Here is a 17,378-nt window from a genome sequence, read left to right as displayed (position 1 = left end):
TTTGAAGGCGAAAAGCAAAATCCACTGTGGCTAATCCTTATTGTGGCTAGCTTCACACAAATTCCCGAGGGAGGGGTAGCCTTTTCTTGAAACACTCTGGAAATGTGTATTTCAAATTCAGATCAATTTAATCAGATGCTCGTTTTGTTAGTTTAAAATTGTCCAATTGCTATTCATTGATATTTTTGGGAATGACGCAATGAATTTGAAGTGCGCCATTTATTATACATACTGTCACTTTAAATTACACAGAAGAAAACTGGTACGGATTGACACCGCCTCATACAAGCAAACTAGCTACACGTTCAAGATTTCCGGTGCTTTCTATCTCTGGCTGCTAGCTAGCTATCAAATAAAAACATGTAAGTATTTTCTCTGCTCAGGTTTATAATAACTTTAGGTCACTTGATCAACTACACGAACTTTCATTAACTTGGTCGGTGTTTGAATACGTGTATTTATTGTTAAAAAAAATTGAGTCAACAACGCCCAACTTCTCCGGGTTTGGGTGTGTGAAGGTCTCGCTTGTTAGCAGCTAACTTTCATGCAACAAGTGCTTGCTCAAACTAGCAGTACTGTATATAGCTAGCTGACATTAGCGTGCTAATGCTGGCCCAGTAACTTCGTTAGCTAGCTGCGTCAATTTGTTTTTGTAAACTAGCTAACTTATTATTTAGCTCGCTAAGTTTAACCGTACCCAGGGTCTGACGCTGACGCTAACCTTACCTAGCTATGGTTTTATAGATATTTTTTTTTGTAATGTTTGTTAAATGTTTAGTTCGCTAGGGCGATCACTCACTGACACTGCTCTAGAATGTAGTGAAATATGGGTAAATCCAAGAGGGTGCTACTAAATGAATGTCTCAACCTAGTTTTCTTTAGCCTACGTCATTATGAATCACATACAACGAATCATTACATTATTCTCTACAATATTACAACCATAATATATGCTTTGTACTTAACAGTGTTGATTAAATAATAACGTTCGTTTGTTGTGACTGTTGCAGCTCAAGGTTGTAAAGTATCTGTTGCATATTTCGGTGTTGGGAGGTGGGCCATATGGTTGTTTTTGTCTGTCTACTTGGCGTTGTTAAGGAGGCTACTTTGTCTGGACATATAATTATTCCATTGCTGTCGTTCTCATGATCCAAGCCCATGCATGCTTACTATTATTATATATTCTCGACCAGGCATGTTTACTGAGAGACAGAAAATTACAGAATAAAATGACAAATGTAGATTGTACAATCACAATAAACTAAGGTTGTGGCATAAGTGTCTGGATAAAAGTTTTGCTCTTCTCGAAAGTGAAACAATATTTTTTTATTAACAAATATCAACAAACAAAAGAGGAATAGTCACGTGCAAACAAGCATACAAACAAACTATTTACATTGGCAGGAATCCTAAACAAACAAATCATATTCATTAATAAAACAAAAGTTTTAATTGCCTTTTTGTTTTTAATTTTAGTTAGTGGTGCCATATTGTTTAAACTCATTTATAAAGTGAAAAAAGTTAGGTTTTGAATTAGACCATTTGCATTTGTGAATATTACATTTACCTAGTATTATTAGCAGTTGAATTAAATATACTACATCTTTATCTATGTCAGAATTTCTGAAATAAATCGTATCAAAACCATTAAATAGTACAACCGGTCCTATTTTTTTTGTAACAAAATTCTGTATGTCAATCCAAAACATTCTACGATAAATTCAGGCAGAAAACAAATGCTAAATGGTGTCCTTCTCCATTCCACAGAATCACAGTTATATTCAATATTCAGCTTGAATCTTTCCAAAACATGTTTCACAGGATAAATTCTATGTAACATTTTAAATGAAACTCCCTTTACTTTGTTACTGATACAATATTTGTTAGCAATTTTCCATGCTTTCCCCCATTGTATTTCACCATAGATATCTGACCAAAATAATCTTGCTGAGGGAATTGTAGTATCACAAACAGTATTCCTAATCTCTTTATTACTACATTTATCTTTGATGTTAATATTGCCAATGAATATATTTTCATGTAAATCTATGTTACTTACATCAACCACAGAGGAATTTAAAAGAGATACAACCCCCCCCTTGGAATCGCATCAAAAACAATTGCATATTCTTTCGGGGTTATTGGAATTTTAAACTTATCAAGAAATTCCCCATATGAGAGTAGATATCCATCCTTATTCAGTAACAGTGAAACAATATACGCAGCCTGGTTTCATAGACTTAAAGTAACTCTGGGATCATTACTCAAATTAGTATAATATGTTACTTATGGATAACGCGAACGTCTCGCAACCTTTGTTATCATCTCATCACGGACAACTTTAACATTTGAGTTAATTAGCAACTTTTCAACTACTTACTACTTTTTAGATACTTTGCAAATTTGTAACATGTCATTCGAATTGTAATTTGAAAACCTATATGAAGTGGGTGATGGACATCCACAAATTAATACATACCATACGAAATGTAACACATACTAAAAGGAGTGTCTCGGATTTACATACAGAATAATACGAAATGCTTGGAGGTCAATCTGTCTGGAATAAATGCAGGCAGTAGTAGCCAGCCATGCATTAGGATGTTTATTAGCCTATTTTGTTTATCATTGAATAGGAATAAGTAAGTAAATAATGTGCAGTTCCATCTGTCAGGGTTGTTTACCGTTGAACAATCTGTGTGAAGGAACCTACCAATATGCTCTGAGTGATGGCGCAGTAATGTGCATTTGAGGTATAGGTTCTACCTGCATTTTAAAGCGCACTTCTGGGTTTTCCGATCACAAGTAAATCTCATTATGAGTATCAAGTGTGATAAAACGGATACAAATACGAGTGAGACGAGTTACAGATAGTAAACAGTAGCAGCAGCGTATGTAATGAGTCAACGTGTACAAAAGAAGTCAATGCAGATAGTGCGGGTAGCTATTTGGTTAAATATTTCACTATTTATTAGTCTTATGGCTTGGGGGTAGAAGCTGTTCTGGGTCTTGTTGGTTCCAGACTTGGTGCATTGGTACCGCTTGCCCAGACTTGGGTGGCTGGAGCCTTTGACAATTTTTATGGCATTTCTCTGACACTGCCTGGTACAGAGGTCCTGGATTGGAGGGAGCTCGGCCCTAGTGATGTACTGGGTTGTACGTCCCTTGGTGAAACTGGAGGGCGCGCAATTCAAATAATAATCAAAATAATTATGGATATTAAACATTTAGGTACATACAAGTGTCTTATATCGATCGGTTCAAAGCTTAAAATCTTGTTAATCTAATGGCACTGTCCGATTTACAGTAGCTATTACAGCGAAATCATGCCATGCGATTGAGGACGGCGCCCCACATCAAAATATTTCTCCACCCCCACAGGTTTCATAAATTCAAAAATAGCAATTTAAATATTCACTTACTTTTTGAAAATCTTCCTCTGATTTGTCATCCAAAGGGTCCCAGCTATAACATGTAATGTTTTTTTGTTAGATAAAAGCCTTCTTTATATCCCAAAAAGTTGGTGCCATCGATTTGAGTAATCCACTCGTTCAACATGCAGAGAAAGGAATCTGAAAATCTACCCCTGAACTTGGTTTCAACAAGTCTAAATGATTTTCTATTTACTCCTCATATACCCTAAAATGTAATCAAACTAATAATATTTCTTACGGAAAGAAGTATGTTCAATAGGAAACCAATTTTAGCAGGTGCGTCTTGTCTTAATGGCACGCGCAAACACGAATTTCCAAGACTGTGTCCCTGTACTAAAACTGATTTCTTATTTGTTTTGGAAGTTACAAGCCTGAAACCTTGAACATAAACTGCTGACACCCTGTGGAAGCCATAGGAATTGCATCCTGGCAGCTAGAATTGAGTATGCACTTATACTTGCCATTGTAAGAGCATGGTCACTCAAAAACAAATCCGGTTGGTTTTTCATTGGATTTTCTCCTACCATATCTATTGTGTTATATTGTCCTACATTATTTTAACATTTCTATAAACGTCAGTGTTTTCTTTCCAATGGTACCAATTATATGCATATCCTGGCTTCAGGGCCTGAGCTACAGGAAGTTTACTTTGGGCATGTCATTCAGGCGGAAATTGAGAAAAAAAGGGCATAGCCCTAAGAAGTTAACTGACTTGCCTAGTTAAATTTAAAAAACTTACGCACCCCTGAAGTGCCCTTGTGTTGATGGTCAGAGTGGCAGATGTGTTGTTGCCTACCCTCACCACCTGGGGGCATCCCGTCAGTAGGTACAGGATCCAGTTGCAGAGAAAGCTGTTCAGTCCCAGGGCCCTTAGCTTAGTGATGAGCTTGGAGGGCACTATGGTGTTGAACTCTGATCTGTAGTCAATGAACAGCATTCTCACGTAGGTGTTCCCTTTGTCCAAATGGGAAAGGGCAGTATGGAGTGCAATAAACATTGCATCATCTCTGGATCTGTTGGGGCGGTATGCGAATTGGTGTTGGTGGGATCATGGTGTTGTGAGCCATGACCCGCCTTTCAAGGCATTTCATGGGTACAGATGTGAGTGCTACAGGGTGATAGTCATTTAGACAGGTTACATTGGTGTTCTTGCGCACCAGTACTATGGTGCTCTGCTTAAAATATGTATGTAGCCAGTTAGCGATGCTAATGATAACCTTCTTGTGGGTAGACAGACTTTCCCCAAAAAAACCAATTAAATGTTAACTGCATAGTAGGCTTACCTGACAATAATCATGATTGAGTTTCAACTGCTAGGAAAGAGAAGACAAAGCTTCTACTAGTCAGACTCTCAATCTCACAGGCACAAATGTGACTGGAGTTGTTACCATGGTAAATTTCTCATCTGTGATATTTTGGTTAAGACTCACTTCATACATTTTTTTATTAAACAATATACCACATTAGTTCTTACTAGTAATACATTTGTTTTAGTAACACTACAAAGCATGCGCATCTGTTTGTTTTGTTGGTGTAATTTTAGCAGGGGATAATATTTTTGCTGGTAAAAAAATCAAGAGTGTCTGGTAGATTAAAAAAAATATATAAAAAATGTATCTACCTGCCACAAGTTCATTTTATGCCCTGATCTTGAGAGAATGTGAATGCTCAGTTAGCACCTCTACGGACTGTATCTATCTTTATCAGCATCTTAAAAACTGATCGTATTTCAAGCATATAAAATGTGCATCCAAGCCGAACTGAAATCGTATCAGAAACATGTTTGGTTGTTTTCTATTTTCTTACAACCGGTCAAACTGATGTCATTTGGACATTTTGCACAGAAAATCTTTGTTTAGTTTTTATTCCATTTTCTCCCCGGTCCCTAAACGTCTTTGCTCCGCGAAAGATGACAGAACTTTACCAATGTCAGCTAGATTGAAGCATTCATTCTATTGATTTATGACATCTGGTGAGCAAGGGTTTATTTAGTCTTCTAGGGGAACATATAATTATAGATACTAACAAATAGGAAACAGGGACCCCACCCCCCGGCCAGGGGACGCCTGGCTGGCTACCTGATGTACTTGTGGAAACACTGTGCGCAGTTTGAGTTCCTTAAGTTTAACCTTTATTTAACTAGGCAGTTTGAGATGCTCGTTTAAAAAAAAATCAAATATTATGATTACTATTGTTGCACGTGTATGTGTCGATAGTACATTTTAGGTTTTCAATATCACAAACTTTTAGCATATTGGTTATTGATTTGGACACTTTAAAACTGTGTTTTGACATTGGGCTATTTATCAATGTCTTGTCAACAGAAAGCAGTGACAGCAGTGACAGCAAGTTTTAGGAATATAAATTGAACTTTCAACATTCATTTCCAATGGTATTGTACTTAATCAGGTCAACTGCTGAATGAGTCCAATGACTTATTTGGACTCAAATAATTTTGATATACCAGAAATCACCAAGGGTTTGCCTTGCTTAATGGCGATTCTCGTTTAAGCCCAGAAAGCAGCCATTCAGCTTGCCATGCACCAGCATGTCAAGTGTAATAATGTCAAAATATGTTCAGTACTTACCAAACAATGGAGTTGTGCTTAGCAACTATCATCACTACTGCTGTTATGGCCGGTATATAACATTACTTTCCAAAAAAGGTCTAAATGAAAAGTTACGTGAAACCGAAAAGAAAAAAATGCTTTGTCTGGAAAGAATCTAAGTATTGTTTTGGACCAAGTGCACATGCACCAACCTCGTAATAAAATCCCTCATTAAAATGCAATATTAGTGGGCCACCCGAGTTGCGCAGCGGTCCAAGGCACTGCATTGTAGTGCTAGAGGTGTTACTACAGACCCGGGTTCATTAACGGGCTGTGCCACAACCGGCCGTGGCCGAGAGCCCCATAGCACGGCGCACAATTGGCACAGCGTTGTCCTGGATAGGGGAGGGTTTGGCCGCTGGGGCTTTCCTGGCTCATCGTGCTCTAGCGACTTCTTGTGGCGGGCCGGGTGCCTGCAGGAAGACCCCGGTCGCCAGTTACACTGAACAAAAATGTAAAGTTGTGGTTTCCTGAGCTGAAATAAGACCCCAAAAATGTTCCATACCCACAGAAAGCTTATTTCTCTCAAATTTTGTGCACAAATTTGTTTACCTACCTGTTAGTGAGCCTTTCTCCTTTGCCAGATAATACATACATACACCTGACAGGTGTGGCATATCAAGAAGCTGAGTAAACAGCATGATCATTACACAGGTGCACCTTGTGATAGGGACCATAAAGGGCCACTCTAAAATGTGCAGTTTTGTCACACAACACAATACCACAGATGTCTCAAGTTTTGAGGGAGTGTGCAATTGGCATGCTGACTGCAGGAATGTCCACCAGAGCTGTTGCCAGAGTATTGCATGTTCATTTCTCAACATTGTTTTAGGGCAGTACGTCCAACCGGCCTCAACCCCAGACCATGTGTATGGCATTGTGTGGGCAGGCGGTTTGCTGATGTCACCGTTGTGAATAGAGTGCCCCGTGGTGGTGGGGTTATGGTATGGGCAAGCATAAGCTACGGACAATGAACATAGTTGCATTTTATCAATGACAATTTGAATGCGCAGAGGTACCGTGACAAGCACCTGAGGCCCATTGTCGTGCCATGCATCTGCTGTGATCATCTCATATTTCAGCATGATAATGTACAATGATGTTGTACATCATGTTGCAATGATCTGTACACAATTACTGGAAGCTGAAAATGTCCCAGTTCTTCCATGGCCTGCATACTCACCAGACATGTCACTCATTGAGCATGTTTGGGATGCTCTGGATCGACTTGTACGACAGCTTGTTTCAGTTCCCGCCAATATCCAGCAACTTTGCACAGTCATTGAAGAGGAGTGGGACAACAGGCCACAATCAACAGCCAGATCAACTCTATGTGAAGGAGATGTCGTGCTGCATGAGGCAAATGGTGATCACAACAGGTACTGTCTGGTTTCCTGATCCACACCCCTACTTTTTTTTTTTTTAAAGGTGTCTGTGACCAACAGATGCATATCTGTATTCCCAGTCATGTGAAATCCATAGATTAGGACCTCATTTATTTATTTCAATTGATTGATGTCTTTATTTGAACTGTAACTCAGTAAGTTATTTGAAATTGTTGCGTTTATTTTTGTTCAGTATAGATTCTTTCCAGACAAGGCGTTATTTCGGTTGCATGTAGCTTCTTTTTTTATTTAAACCTTTTTTGGAAGTACATACTGGACGCGAAGGCGATAGTTGCTCAGGGACACTCCATTCTTTGGTAAGTACCGAGCGTATTTTGACATTATATTACGCTTGAAAAGCTGATGAATGGCAAGTTGACATCAAGCCTCACATTCCCCTCAATTTAAGTGATATTTTGAATCAATGGCCGGGCTTGCTTTCTTGCTAGACAAGCCATGAATATACATAGCTAGTTATATAGCCTATATTTTAATCCTAGGATGAATGTGAATAGCCAGATGCATACGTAACGTCATCAGTTTGTCCAATCATTTTTTTACATTTTTTAATTCTCTGTAGCTAGCTAGCCAATGTTAGCAAACACTTTTGAGGTTGTATGAAGCTAATGTGGCCAACCAAAGTGTTTTATTGCTCCAGGCAGTGAAGATGCAAACATTCCATTTGTAACTCACATTAGCTTGGGTGTTGTTATGGTTTATGCATATTCAAGGTTCATAGAATAGGGGCTAATACTATAATGCAGATGCTTAAATTGGCATGTACTATGCCATTTCAAAGTTTGATTCCTGGAATGACCTATTTTAGTCCCTTCAGTTGAATGTCTCTGCGCTCATTGTAAACTTCAGTAAGCTCTATTGGATCATGAGCGAGCGGAACTATGTCGGAGAATAATAGGAAGCCTGCTTTGTGACCTTCGCTATCTGCATCCTCATCGGAGAATGTTCCGCTGATGCAGCGCACGGACGGAAATGCCCGGTGCCTCGACTGCGGTGTCCAGCTCGGGGGCCATGTAATGTGATTTTCCTCTCTTAAAAAGTCCTCTAATACTGAATAGATTATACCAACTTCTCTCCTAAGTTCCCTACTTTAAGTTATTACTGATCTGAAAGGGCCAGATTGGTGAGAGCAGTTGGGTGAAAACTTTCTCATTAATTAATCTATGTGATTAATACCCTGAAAGGATGTCAATACACACAGAGGGAGAGGTGCAGCTTGGTACCTGTAGTCAAAACAGGCTGTATTGGGGGAGAAGTATGGCAGTATGGAACAGACTGTTTGTGTTAGCAGGGTGTGATGAAGTGTAGGAGACAGAATGGTTCTGCAGTATTGGGTGTAGTAGAGCAGGCTGCAGTGGGGGAGTGTTGAAAGGGGAACTGAGAGCAGAAACTTGAGTGGAATGTTGAGACCACACCTCCCTGTATCATGCTACCACTACCAGCCACCCAAGCTCCGCTATCATTACGTACTCAGTCACACACTGTAAAGTTACGCTATGTCCCCCACCATTAGTATATATTCCACACTATCATGTATTCCCCCACACACACCACTACTCTTATCGTAACATACGGTAGTCAATAAATCTGGACCTATTGCGGTAGGAATTAATGTGGTCGCTGACTATCTGTCCACCAGGATGGTATAGTGTCTGGATGACTGAGATACAGAACAGGAATTAACCGGACTAGCGCCAAAAGTGGCTGGGTGGGCCAACTTCAGTGCCTGCACTCCTGAGAGGTTTTAGGAAGAGGGCGTGGAGTTCTTGCCGTGCGTTTGTGTTTGGGGAGAGAGGGAGCGGGGCCATTTATCTGTCTGGGTTACCACCACTGCTCTCTATCCTACTGTCTGTGTGCTGAATCAGTAACACACACACTAACCACACTCTCTCACACTTGTATATACGCTCGCACACACACACACACACACACACTACCCTTTCCGTCCCCCTGAGGGAAGCTAGGACCTCTGAGCTGTAGTAATGGAATAACTCCAGTGAGGTAGTAGGCTTACTGCCATTTCTCCAGCAGGTGTCAGCAGAGCGCTGCTTTAGAAAAGGTCTTCTGTGTTTTCATATGGACATGTCATAACACCGTCATATTAATCATGTGCTTGGGTGAAGTAACAGTACAGTTGGGCTAGAGAAATGGTCATCAGGCTATATGGAAGCCTTTTCACATGAGTCATCTAGGTGTGCACTTCAGATATCACTTTGATGTGAAGAAATGAACGTGAATGCATGTACAGTGATGCCCCTGTCCTATTGCAGAGATGTATTTACTACCCCTGCATTTGGATAGGGACTGATCACCCCCACACCTGTTGCGTTTGAGTGCAATGCGGTCATGGAAGGGTGCAAAATGAAATGGGTAATCCTGCATATATGGGACTAGAGTGGGTGTGTCTAAACCCTCTGTTGATCTTTCCCCAGGTCCGCTCCTGCTACAGAAGGCTCCGCGCCTGGCAACCGCCGCCTACAACAGACACAGGCCCAGGTGGATGAGGTACGATCCCACATACTCACACACATACACCCTTCACTCTAAACATACTCAGCATACACAACTCCCACCACCTACAGCAAGAACTGCTTTCATGATTATCAGCTGTTATCAAACACCTGTAGGTCTGAAAATATTATCTTCCTCCATCAGTGTGCAGCGAATTCATACTAGAAGATTAAATGAGTATGACATCCTGGCATTTAATGTGTACTCTATTTATTTATTTATTTATTTGTATTTAATTTTTTCAGAATGTTCACATCATGAAAACTTTATTCACGCCTATCAAAACGGCAATATGAGAATCCAGACACAGCCACAGACCCATCTTCATTTCCTAGTTGTAGCCTTCTACTTACCTGGTTCTGTACAGTTTCCCCAGAATGTTTCTGTTTAACAGCAGACAGCCTGTGTATCTGTTTAGATGTCAGGGCCACACTGCACTCAGGATGAAAGTCTCACACCCATACACACACGCAGGCCCAGAAACATCTCTCCCTAGTCCCTATGCAGTTGTGTAACTGAGAGTATTGGATAGGTTAGAAATATTGCAATATTTCCATTAAACATTCTAAATGATCATTTCTAGTAGGCCTGGTGGAATTTGTGGGTTTAATTTGGTTGACTGTAGAAGTTAATAACTCCGCTGTACTCGGGAAGAGCATCCATCAACCCTCTGCCCCACACGTGTCCCTCACACGCCTACCATACCCCTTTACTCCACCCTAACCCTCAGCTCTTTCACAGTCTCACCTCTCGCTGAAGCTCTTGGCTTCTCTGAGCATGTACAGTTGCTCCTAGCCAAGGATTATATAATAACTGGTAGTGTGTTCCACTACCCCCCCCCCCTAAAAACCTTATCCCCTGTGTGTCCGAAGCCTCCTGATAGGCTGCTTGTCTCTTATGTAATACATTTTGTCTCCATGGTTATGTAACCACTGCATGGGCTGGCACAAGCTGCCGCCTCTCCCCTCTCAGGGTCTATCTGGCAGGAGGGGCAGGGTTTGTGGCTCTGTAGAACATATGGGTTAGGCTATGTGCGCTTTGGGCAGAGAGTGTGCGCGTGGCAAGTTTGTTTTTCTGGCGAGGTGTTGTGTTCCTTCTACGTGGGCTTTATTATGCAACACTGAGTGTCTCATTGATACTACAGCACTACTGTCCTCACGCAGTGGAGGATATAGACAGTATTGCTGTTGTCTCTGACAGGACCTGCATGTCTAGGACACGCTCTGGGCTTGTATTTATTATTTTTTAAACTCAGAAATGGGGTGCTTATCCAGGATCCGGTCCCCCTGCCCATGTTGTTTATTATAATCTGAAAGGCCAAATTGGCGCACATGTTCTCATTTCAGCTCAACCTGAGTTTACTGCAGAAACGAACAAACACCTATAAATGACTTTTTCCCATAAAAATGTGTGTGTAGGTGGTGGATATCATGCGTGTGAATGTGGACAAGGTGTTGGAGCGTGACTCGAAGCTGTCGGAGCTAGATGACAGGGCGGACGCATTGCAGGCCGGAGCCTCCCAGTTTGAGACCAGCGCTGCCAAACTCAAAAGGAAGTTCTGGTGGAAGAACTGCAAGGTGCAGTACTCTCTCTCACTCACACACACACACAACCACATGTTGAGATGTTGAGGTGTGTTCTTTGCTCTCCAGATGTGGGCCATCCTGATAGCTGTCATAGTCATCATCCTGGTCATCATCATCAGTGAGTATAGCTCTGGGTGGAACCGTATGGTTGGGTAGTAGAGATGTGCGGGTTGACTCAGAACCTACAGTCCCCATGGGTTTAGGGTCATGAAATATTGTGTGGAAGAAGGGCTGGTGGGGGGCGGGCAGGTTGAATAAAGAGAAAACAATAGCTTAAACATATCCATGAATGTAGGCTAGCATTCTTGTGCAATTGTATATCTGTAGGCTACATTGAGGTTTTTCTTTCATCTATCTGGCATTAGTGTGTAAGCCTAAAATGTAGGGTTACGAGCCAAATAGCCTACACACCAATCTCCAAATGCTTTTGGGAACAGGCAGAAAAGGTAAGGACAATGTCGGCGTTTAATTCGATAAGAGAGAAGCTGTAAAATGGAGAGTTGAAAGTAGAGAGCGGGGAGGGCCAGAAGATTAAATCTTTCCTAAACATAAGTTAAGTGGTAAAAGATGATAGCAGTGAATGTTGTGTGAGATGATTGTGAGGCACTATACAAATTCGACAGTCACAAGATGGGAACTTCAAATGGCACATGGCAAGTCAAGTGAACCCTAGCCTACTGTTCCAACATGATCTCAGAGCATTTCATATTATTCTGTAAGTAAATCCAATACACTTAATTTTTTGTATGATATGTTAAGTTTAAGGTATGTATTAAATTGTTGTTGCTAATTTTAGCTAACATTAGCTAGCTTTAGGGGTTAAGGTTGGCGTTAATGTTAGGAGTAAGGTTGAAGATTTTATTTTTTTATTAACCTTTTTTTTAACAGGGTGTCATTGAGACCAAGTCTCTTTTTCAAATGAGCCCTGCACAATACACACACACCAATAGAAAATACTAAATTGCAAAACATGATCATAAAAAACAAAACAATCTTCACTTCGAGCATTCCCCACTTTTTTAACGTCCACAAAGAGCAACAGACATTCAAGCCTGAGCCTCCCCTGCAAAACATTGTACATCTGTGGAGCATAAAAAACAAAAGCAGCTCTCCCTAAATCAGAAGCCTCCCGTAGAAACTCTAGCACTATCCAATCTTGTGCTCTTGTACTGTATTCTATTGTTTTGACCTTGACACGTGTTGTCAGATATGTAGGAGGTTCAAAGTAGTGAGTAGTTGCAAAAATGCTAAAGTTGTCTGTGATGAGATTCGAACATGCAACCTTTGGGTTGCTAGACGTTTGCGTTATACGCCCACCCATCCGCCCCGACCAATAACACTACTTTAGTTTTTGCCTTAAAAACCTGTCTTATGTTTCCATACCAAATGTAACATACTGTATCATGCTAATTTAAGTGTCCCGGATTTACGTTTACTATGCGAGACCAATCTGACTGTTCAGATGGGTTAAATGGAAACTGAAATCTGGACACTGACTAGGTCTATAACCTCTCACATAGCCTTTAATATTAACTCTTGCAGAATGAAGCATTTTTTGCATTTCTTGCCTCGGGAACAGGAGTGGTTACTGGTTTTGTTTTTTTCCATTTATGTTTTGAGGTTGGACTTGAGAGTGTAGGGCGCACTGATTTTAGTGTCACCTCGTTAGTCAGTATGTGTTATACCTGTGCTGGTTGCCATCTCGTTAGTCGGAAGGTGAAACACCTGTGCTGGCACAGGTGCTATTTAAGAGTGGTTGGCTAAGTGCTCCAGTTCTCTTGAGATGTGGAGGGTTAACACCTTTAGTTGTCTTTGTTAGTTCCCCCTTCTGTTTGAGCGGCCATTATTTGCTGGGGAACGTAGCAGTGGATAAATATGATTTCATTCTTTCAGCATTTTGAGAAAATATGAATTCGCATTTAGGGAATGTCTGTAGAGGTGCTATATTTATCAGCATCATAAAAGCTGATATTTCACACATAAAATATGCATCCAAGCCGAACTGAAATTGTATCAGAAACATTGGGTTGTTATCGCGGCTTTCTATTTCCTTACAACCGGTCAAACTGACTTGGAGTTTTTGCACAAATATTTGAGTTATTGCATTTTCTCCCCGGTCCCTAGATGTATTTTCTCCACGAAAGAAGCAGAGATGATGACAACTTCACTGAAGTCAACTAGATTGAACCATTAATTTCATTCTATCGATTTTAGAGTCTTCTAGGACTATATATATATATAAATGAATAAAAGTATAGACAAGTTGACTAACAAATAGCCTACCAATGTTGGAAGTTATAAGCAGAAATGTATCTAAATTAGGCCCCAAAAAATCCTGTGCCCCCCCTGGCAAAGAAGAATTGTTTCACCATCTGACTGTAGCCTACAGTGCATATATATATGCTAACCCGCGCACCATTAGTGGTTAGGGACAATACTGGGAACAAAGGTTATGACTAGCTTGGCTGGGGGTTGAGTGAGGCCTATGGCTCTTTCCTACATGTGGTTGTCTGTGTGCCTAACTCCTCCTCTGCCTTTTATGTCAGTCTGGAGCCAGGCGTCGTAAAGAAGCAGTTGTTGGAGGCGGAAGAGGAATGGGCGAATGATGGAGAGGAGCGAGTAAAGAGCTGAACGTCTCAAACACGAGGTCTCATGGTTTAGCCTACTGAGCTTCAAAGCCCATTCTCTACAGCAGTGGTCTTTCTTCCTGGTTCTGGGGGGCCTATCCAGTGAGATTTAGAATGATACATTGCAGATAGAAATGTATTGCATAAAACTGATACCATTCTTCATTTCATGATAGAAAGTTATGTTCATTTTGTACAGTACCTTTTTCTATTTGCAACCCTCTGAATGTACCTGCTGATGGTTGAACTACATATAAAGGTCAAACAGGCTGCGGCCCTCCAGCACCAGGAGTGAAGCACACTACATTGAATTTCTCAAGTTATATTTGTGTTTTTTGTTAATAATAATAATAATAGATTTGATTGTGTGTGACAGAGTGAGACAAGACCATGTGTGATTTGCTCTGTGTGCTTTCCTGTTAGTCTCTACTGTAATATTGACCTGATGTGCCAAGGAGTCACCCTCCACCCCCTTAAACACACACACCAGTCATCAGATCAGAACACCAAATGACTAATTGACATAGACTTTTGGATTATTATATCCACAGAAACAACTGAATCTCAGCCATGCCCAATCTCAACCTTGTTCCTGTCTCCAACAGGACTGTGTGTGTGTGACACTAAATATGTGTGCTTGAGTTCAGAGAAACTGCCAAGACGGGCACACGAGCCTTGTTTCTTTTCTGTTAGTCTGCTTGCCCAAAGTGACTGACAATGATACTGCCAATGCCACCAGTGCCACGCTGGTCATATAAAAGTAGTGCCTTAAGTAGTGATTCATGTCAAAGCACAAAACAATAGATATCAGGCAAAGATGGGGGATCACATTTAACTTAAGAAAAACAGCCAAAAGTCAGCCAAGCCTTATCGAACCAACATACGCAACCAGCAGTGCTTTCCAATGGTCTGCATATTCATGCCCGCACACACATATAGGCACTAATGGTCTTCTCTGCAGGCTCCTGCTATCCTTTATATTATGCTAATAACTACAACCTTTCAATTTGTTTATTAATTTGATGCCAATAAATGTATTTGTTTTTGTTCCTTAAATATATTTGCTGTGTAGTGTTACTAATCTTAAGAGAAACGGTGTAGTTTATTTTTCTTTGCATACTGAAATGCCTTTAGTTGCCATGGTTACTTTGTTGCTGCAGTGAAGAGCATCATGGATGTTTGGGAAGGAGGAACTGTGTGGAGCATGTTCAGTATGTGTCACCACCTTTTTATAGGGTGCCAAAACCAAGGGCCTATTTTCTGGGGTGCAACTATACGGATCCTTCAGGCAGATTTGTATTGCATAGAACCAACGTCACGGTCTTGTTGAGTGAATTTTGTTCAATTCATTACATTTCTGAAGTGCTCTAAAGATGTTACACTTACTAAATAAACTCCAGCCCTGCCAAATAAGCCTTCCGCAGGTCTACCCCTCCCTGTATGAATATTAGAAACAAGTGCAATTCTACTCTGGCTTTACAATGTCTTGCTTGAATAAAAACAGATTTAACTTTTATCACAAGTGTACATCCACTGTGTTCTGTGTCAGTATGAATGGGAGACTCTGGATTCAACAATGCTTTAATCCATCACATCTCAATGGGTTGTTTGCAGAAACTGTTGATCAATCCAGGGGCCCAACTGGCATCCTGGTCTGGGGGGGGGGCAAGTGAATAGCACCACATGTTGGCCTCTGCAGGTGTGGTACTGCGTGTTAGTCTTGCAGCCAATAGCTGGCTTGATCACACAGGAGAAAGTCCCTTTTGAGTTTGTCATCCCCATCTCTGGGGGCCTGCCCAACAACCTCAGAGCAGCAAAACTGGTGGGTTCACTTTCATTCGATCAGCATTCTCTACTACAGTACATGTATAGTACCCTGTAAAATGTCTATTTCATGTAAATATCTTATTTTGTGATTCCAATTTGCCATTTGTGAGCCTGACTGAGTCACTCCCTCTTCCTAATTCATCAAATCATTCTCCACTACAGGACACCTTTGTATTGTCAAGTGTCAAAGAAATTGTGTTTTAAACATTTCATTGACTGATCATAGCTATTATAGTATTATTCCTCATAATAATGGGATGTTTTCCATCCCCTTTTGTATATTTTCCACATTTCCATCTTTTCCTATTTTAAGTTTTTATGTTCTAGGAGAACTCATTGCATTTCCCCTTTTATATTGTTTTAGATCACTGACTCTTCTGTCATATGTTGCCCTAGAAGACTAAATAAACCCTTGCTCACCAGAATAATGTCATAAATCAATAGAATGAAATGAATGCTTCAATCTAGTTGACATTGGTGAAGTTTGCTTTGTCGTCTGCTTCTTTCTTGGAGCAAAGACCTTTAGACACCAGGGAGAAAATGCAAAACTCAAAAAATGGGGAAAGATTTTCTGTGCAAAATGTCCTAATGACATCAGTTTGACCGGTTGTAATGAAATAGAAAGCTGTGAAAACTACTAAAGGTGTTTCTGATCAGATTTCAGTTTGGCTTAGATGCATAATTTATGTGGTTGAAATACTATCAGCTTTTATGATGCTGATAAAGATACCATTTCTACAGAAGGAACCTAACTGCATTCATATTCTCTCAATATTCTGAAAGAAATGCATCATATTTCTCCACTCCTGTTCCAGAACAAAACATAGATTTGGTGTATAATTTTACTGCAAGAAATGCTTCATTCTGCAAGAGTAAAAATGAAAAGGCTACAGTCCGTGTCCAGATGTAATTTTAACAGACGGGGCTGTAGTGGAGCCACATCACCAACAAACTAACATGGTCCAAGCACACCAAGACAGTCGTGAAGAGGGCATGACAAAACATATTCCCCCTCATGAGACTGCAAATATTTGGCATGGGTCCTCAGATCCTAAAAAGTTTCTAAAGCTGCACCATCGAGAGCATCCTGACTGGTTGCATCACTGCCAGTTATGGCAACTGCTCAGCCTCCGACCGCAAGGCACTACAGATGGTAGTGCGTACGGCCCAGTGCATCACTGGGGCCAAGCTTCCTGCCATCCAGGACCTCTATACCAGGTGTTGTCAGAGGAAGGCTGCTACTCTCTATTGTTATCTATGCAGTCACTTTAATTACTCTACCTACATGTACATATTAACTCAATTACGTCGACTAACCGGTGCCCCCTGTATATAGTCTCCCTATTGATATTTTACTGCTGCTCTTTAACTACTTGTTACT

General features: G+C 40.7%; 1 protein-coding gene across 1 annotated transcript; it reads left to right on the top strand.

Annotated features, from left to right (window-relative positions):
- Positions 1-272: 272 nt before the first annotated feature.
- vamp3 (vesicle-associated membrane protein 3 (cellubrevin)) lies at positions 273-14,335 on the top strand. The gene is made up of 5 exons (XM_023996499.2): positions 273-362; positions 9,879-9,951; positions 11,376-11,534; positions 11,610-11,661; positions 14,090-14,335. Coding segments are annotated over exons 1-5 (306 nt in total). The 5' UTR covers positions 273-360; the 3' UTR covers positions 14,110-14,335.
- The last annotated feature ends 3,043 nt before the right edge of the window (positions 14,336-17,378 follow it).

The sequence above is a fragment of the Salvelinus sp. IW2-2015 genome, linkage group LG11 (genome assembly GCF_002910315.2).
Source record: "Salvelinus sp. IW2-2015 linkage group LG11, ASM291031v2, whole genome shotgun sequence".
Taxonomy (NCBI): Eukaryota; Metazoa; Chordata; class Actinopteri; order Salmoniformes; family Salmonidae; genus Salvelinus; species Salvelinus sp. IW2-2015.
The sequence above is the reverse complement of the archived record's forward strand: the minus strand, read 5'-3'. Positions and strand labels throughout refer to the sequence as shown.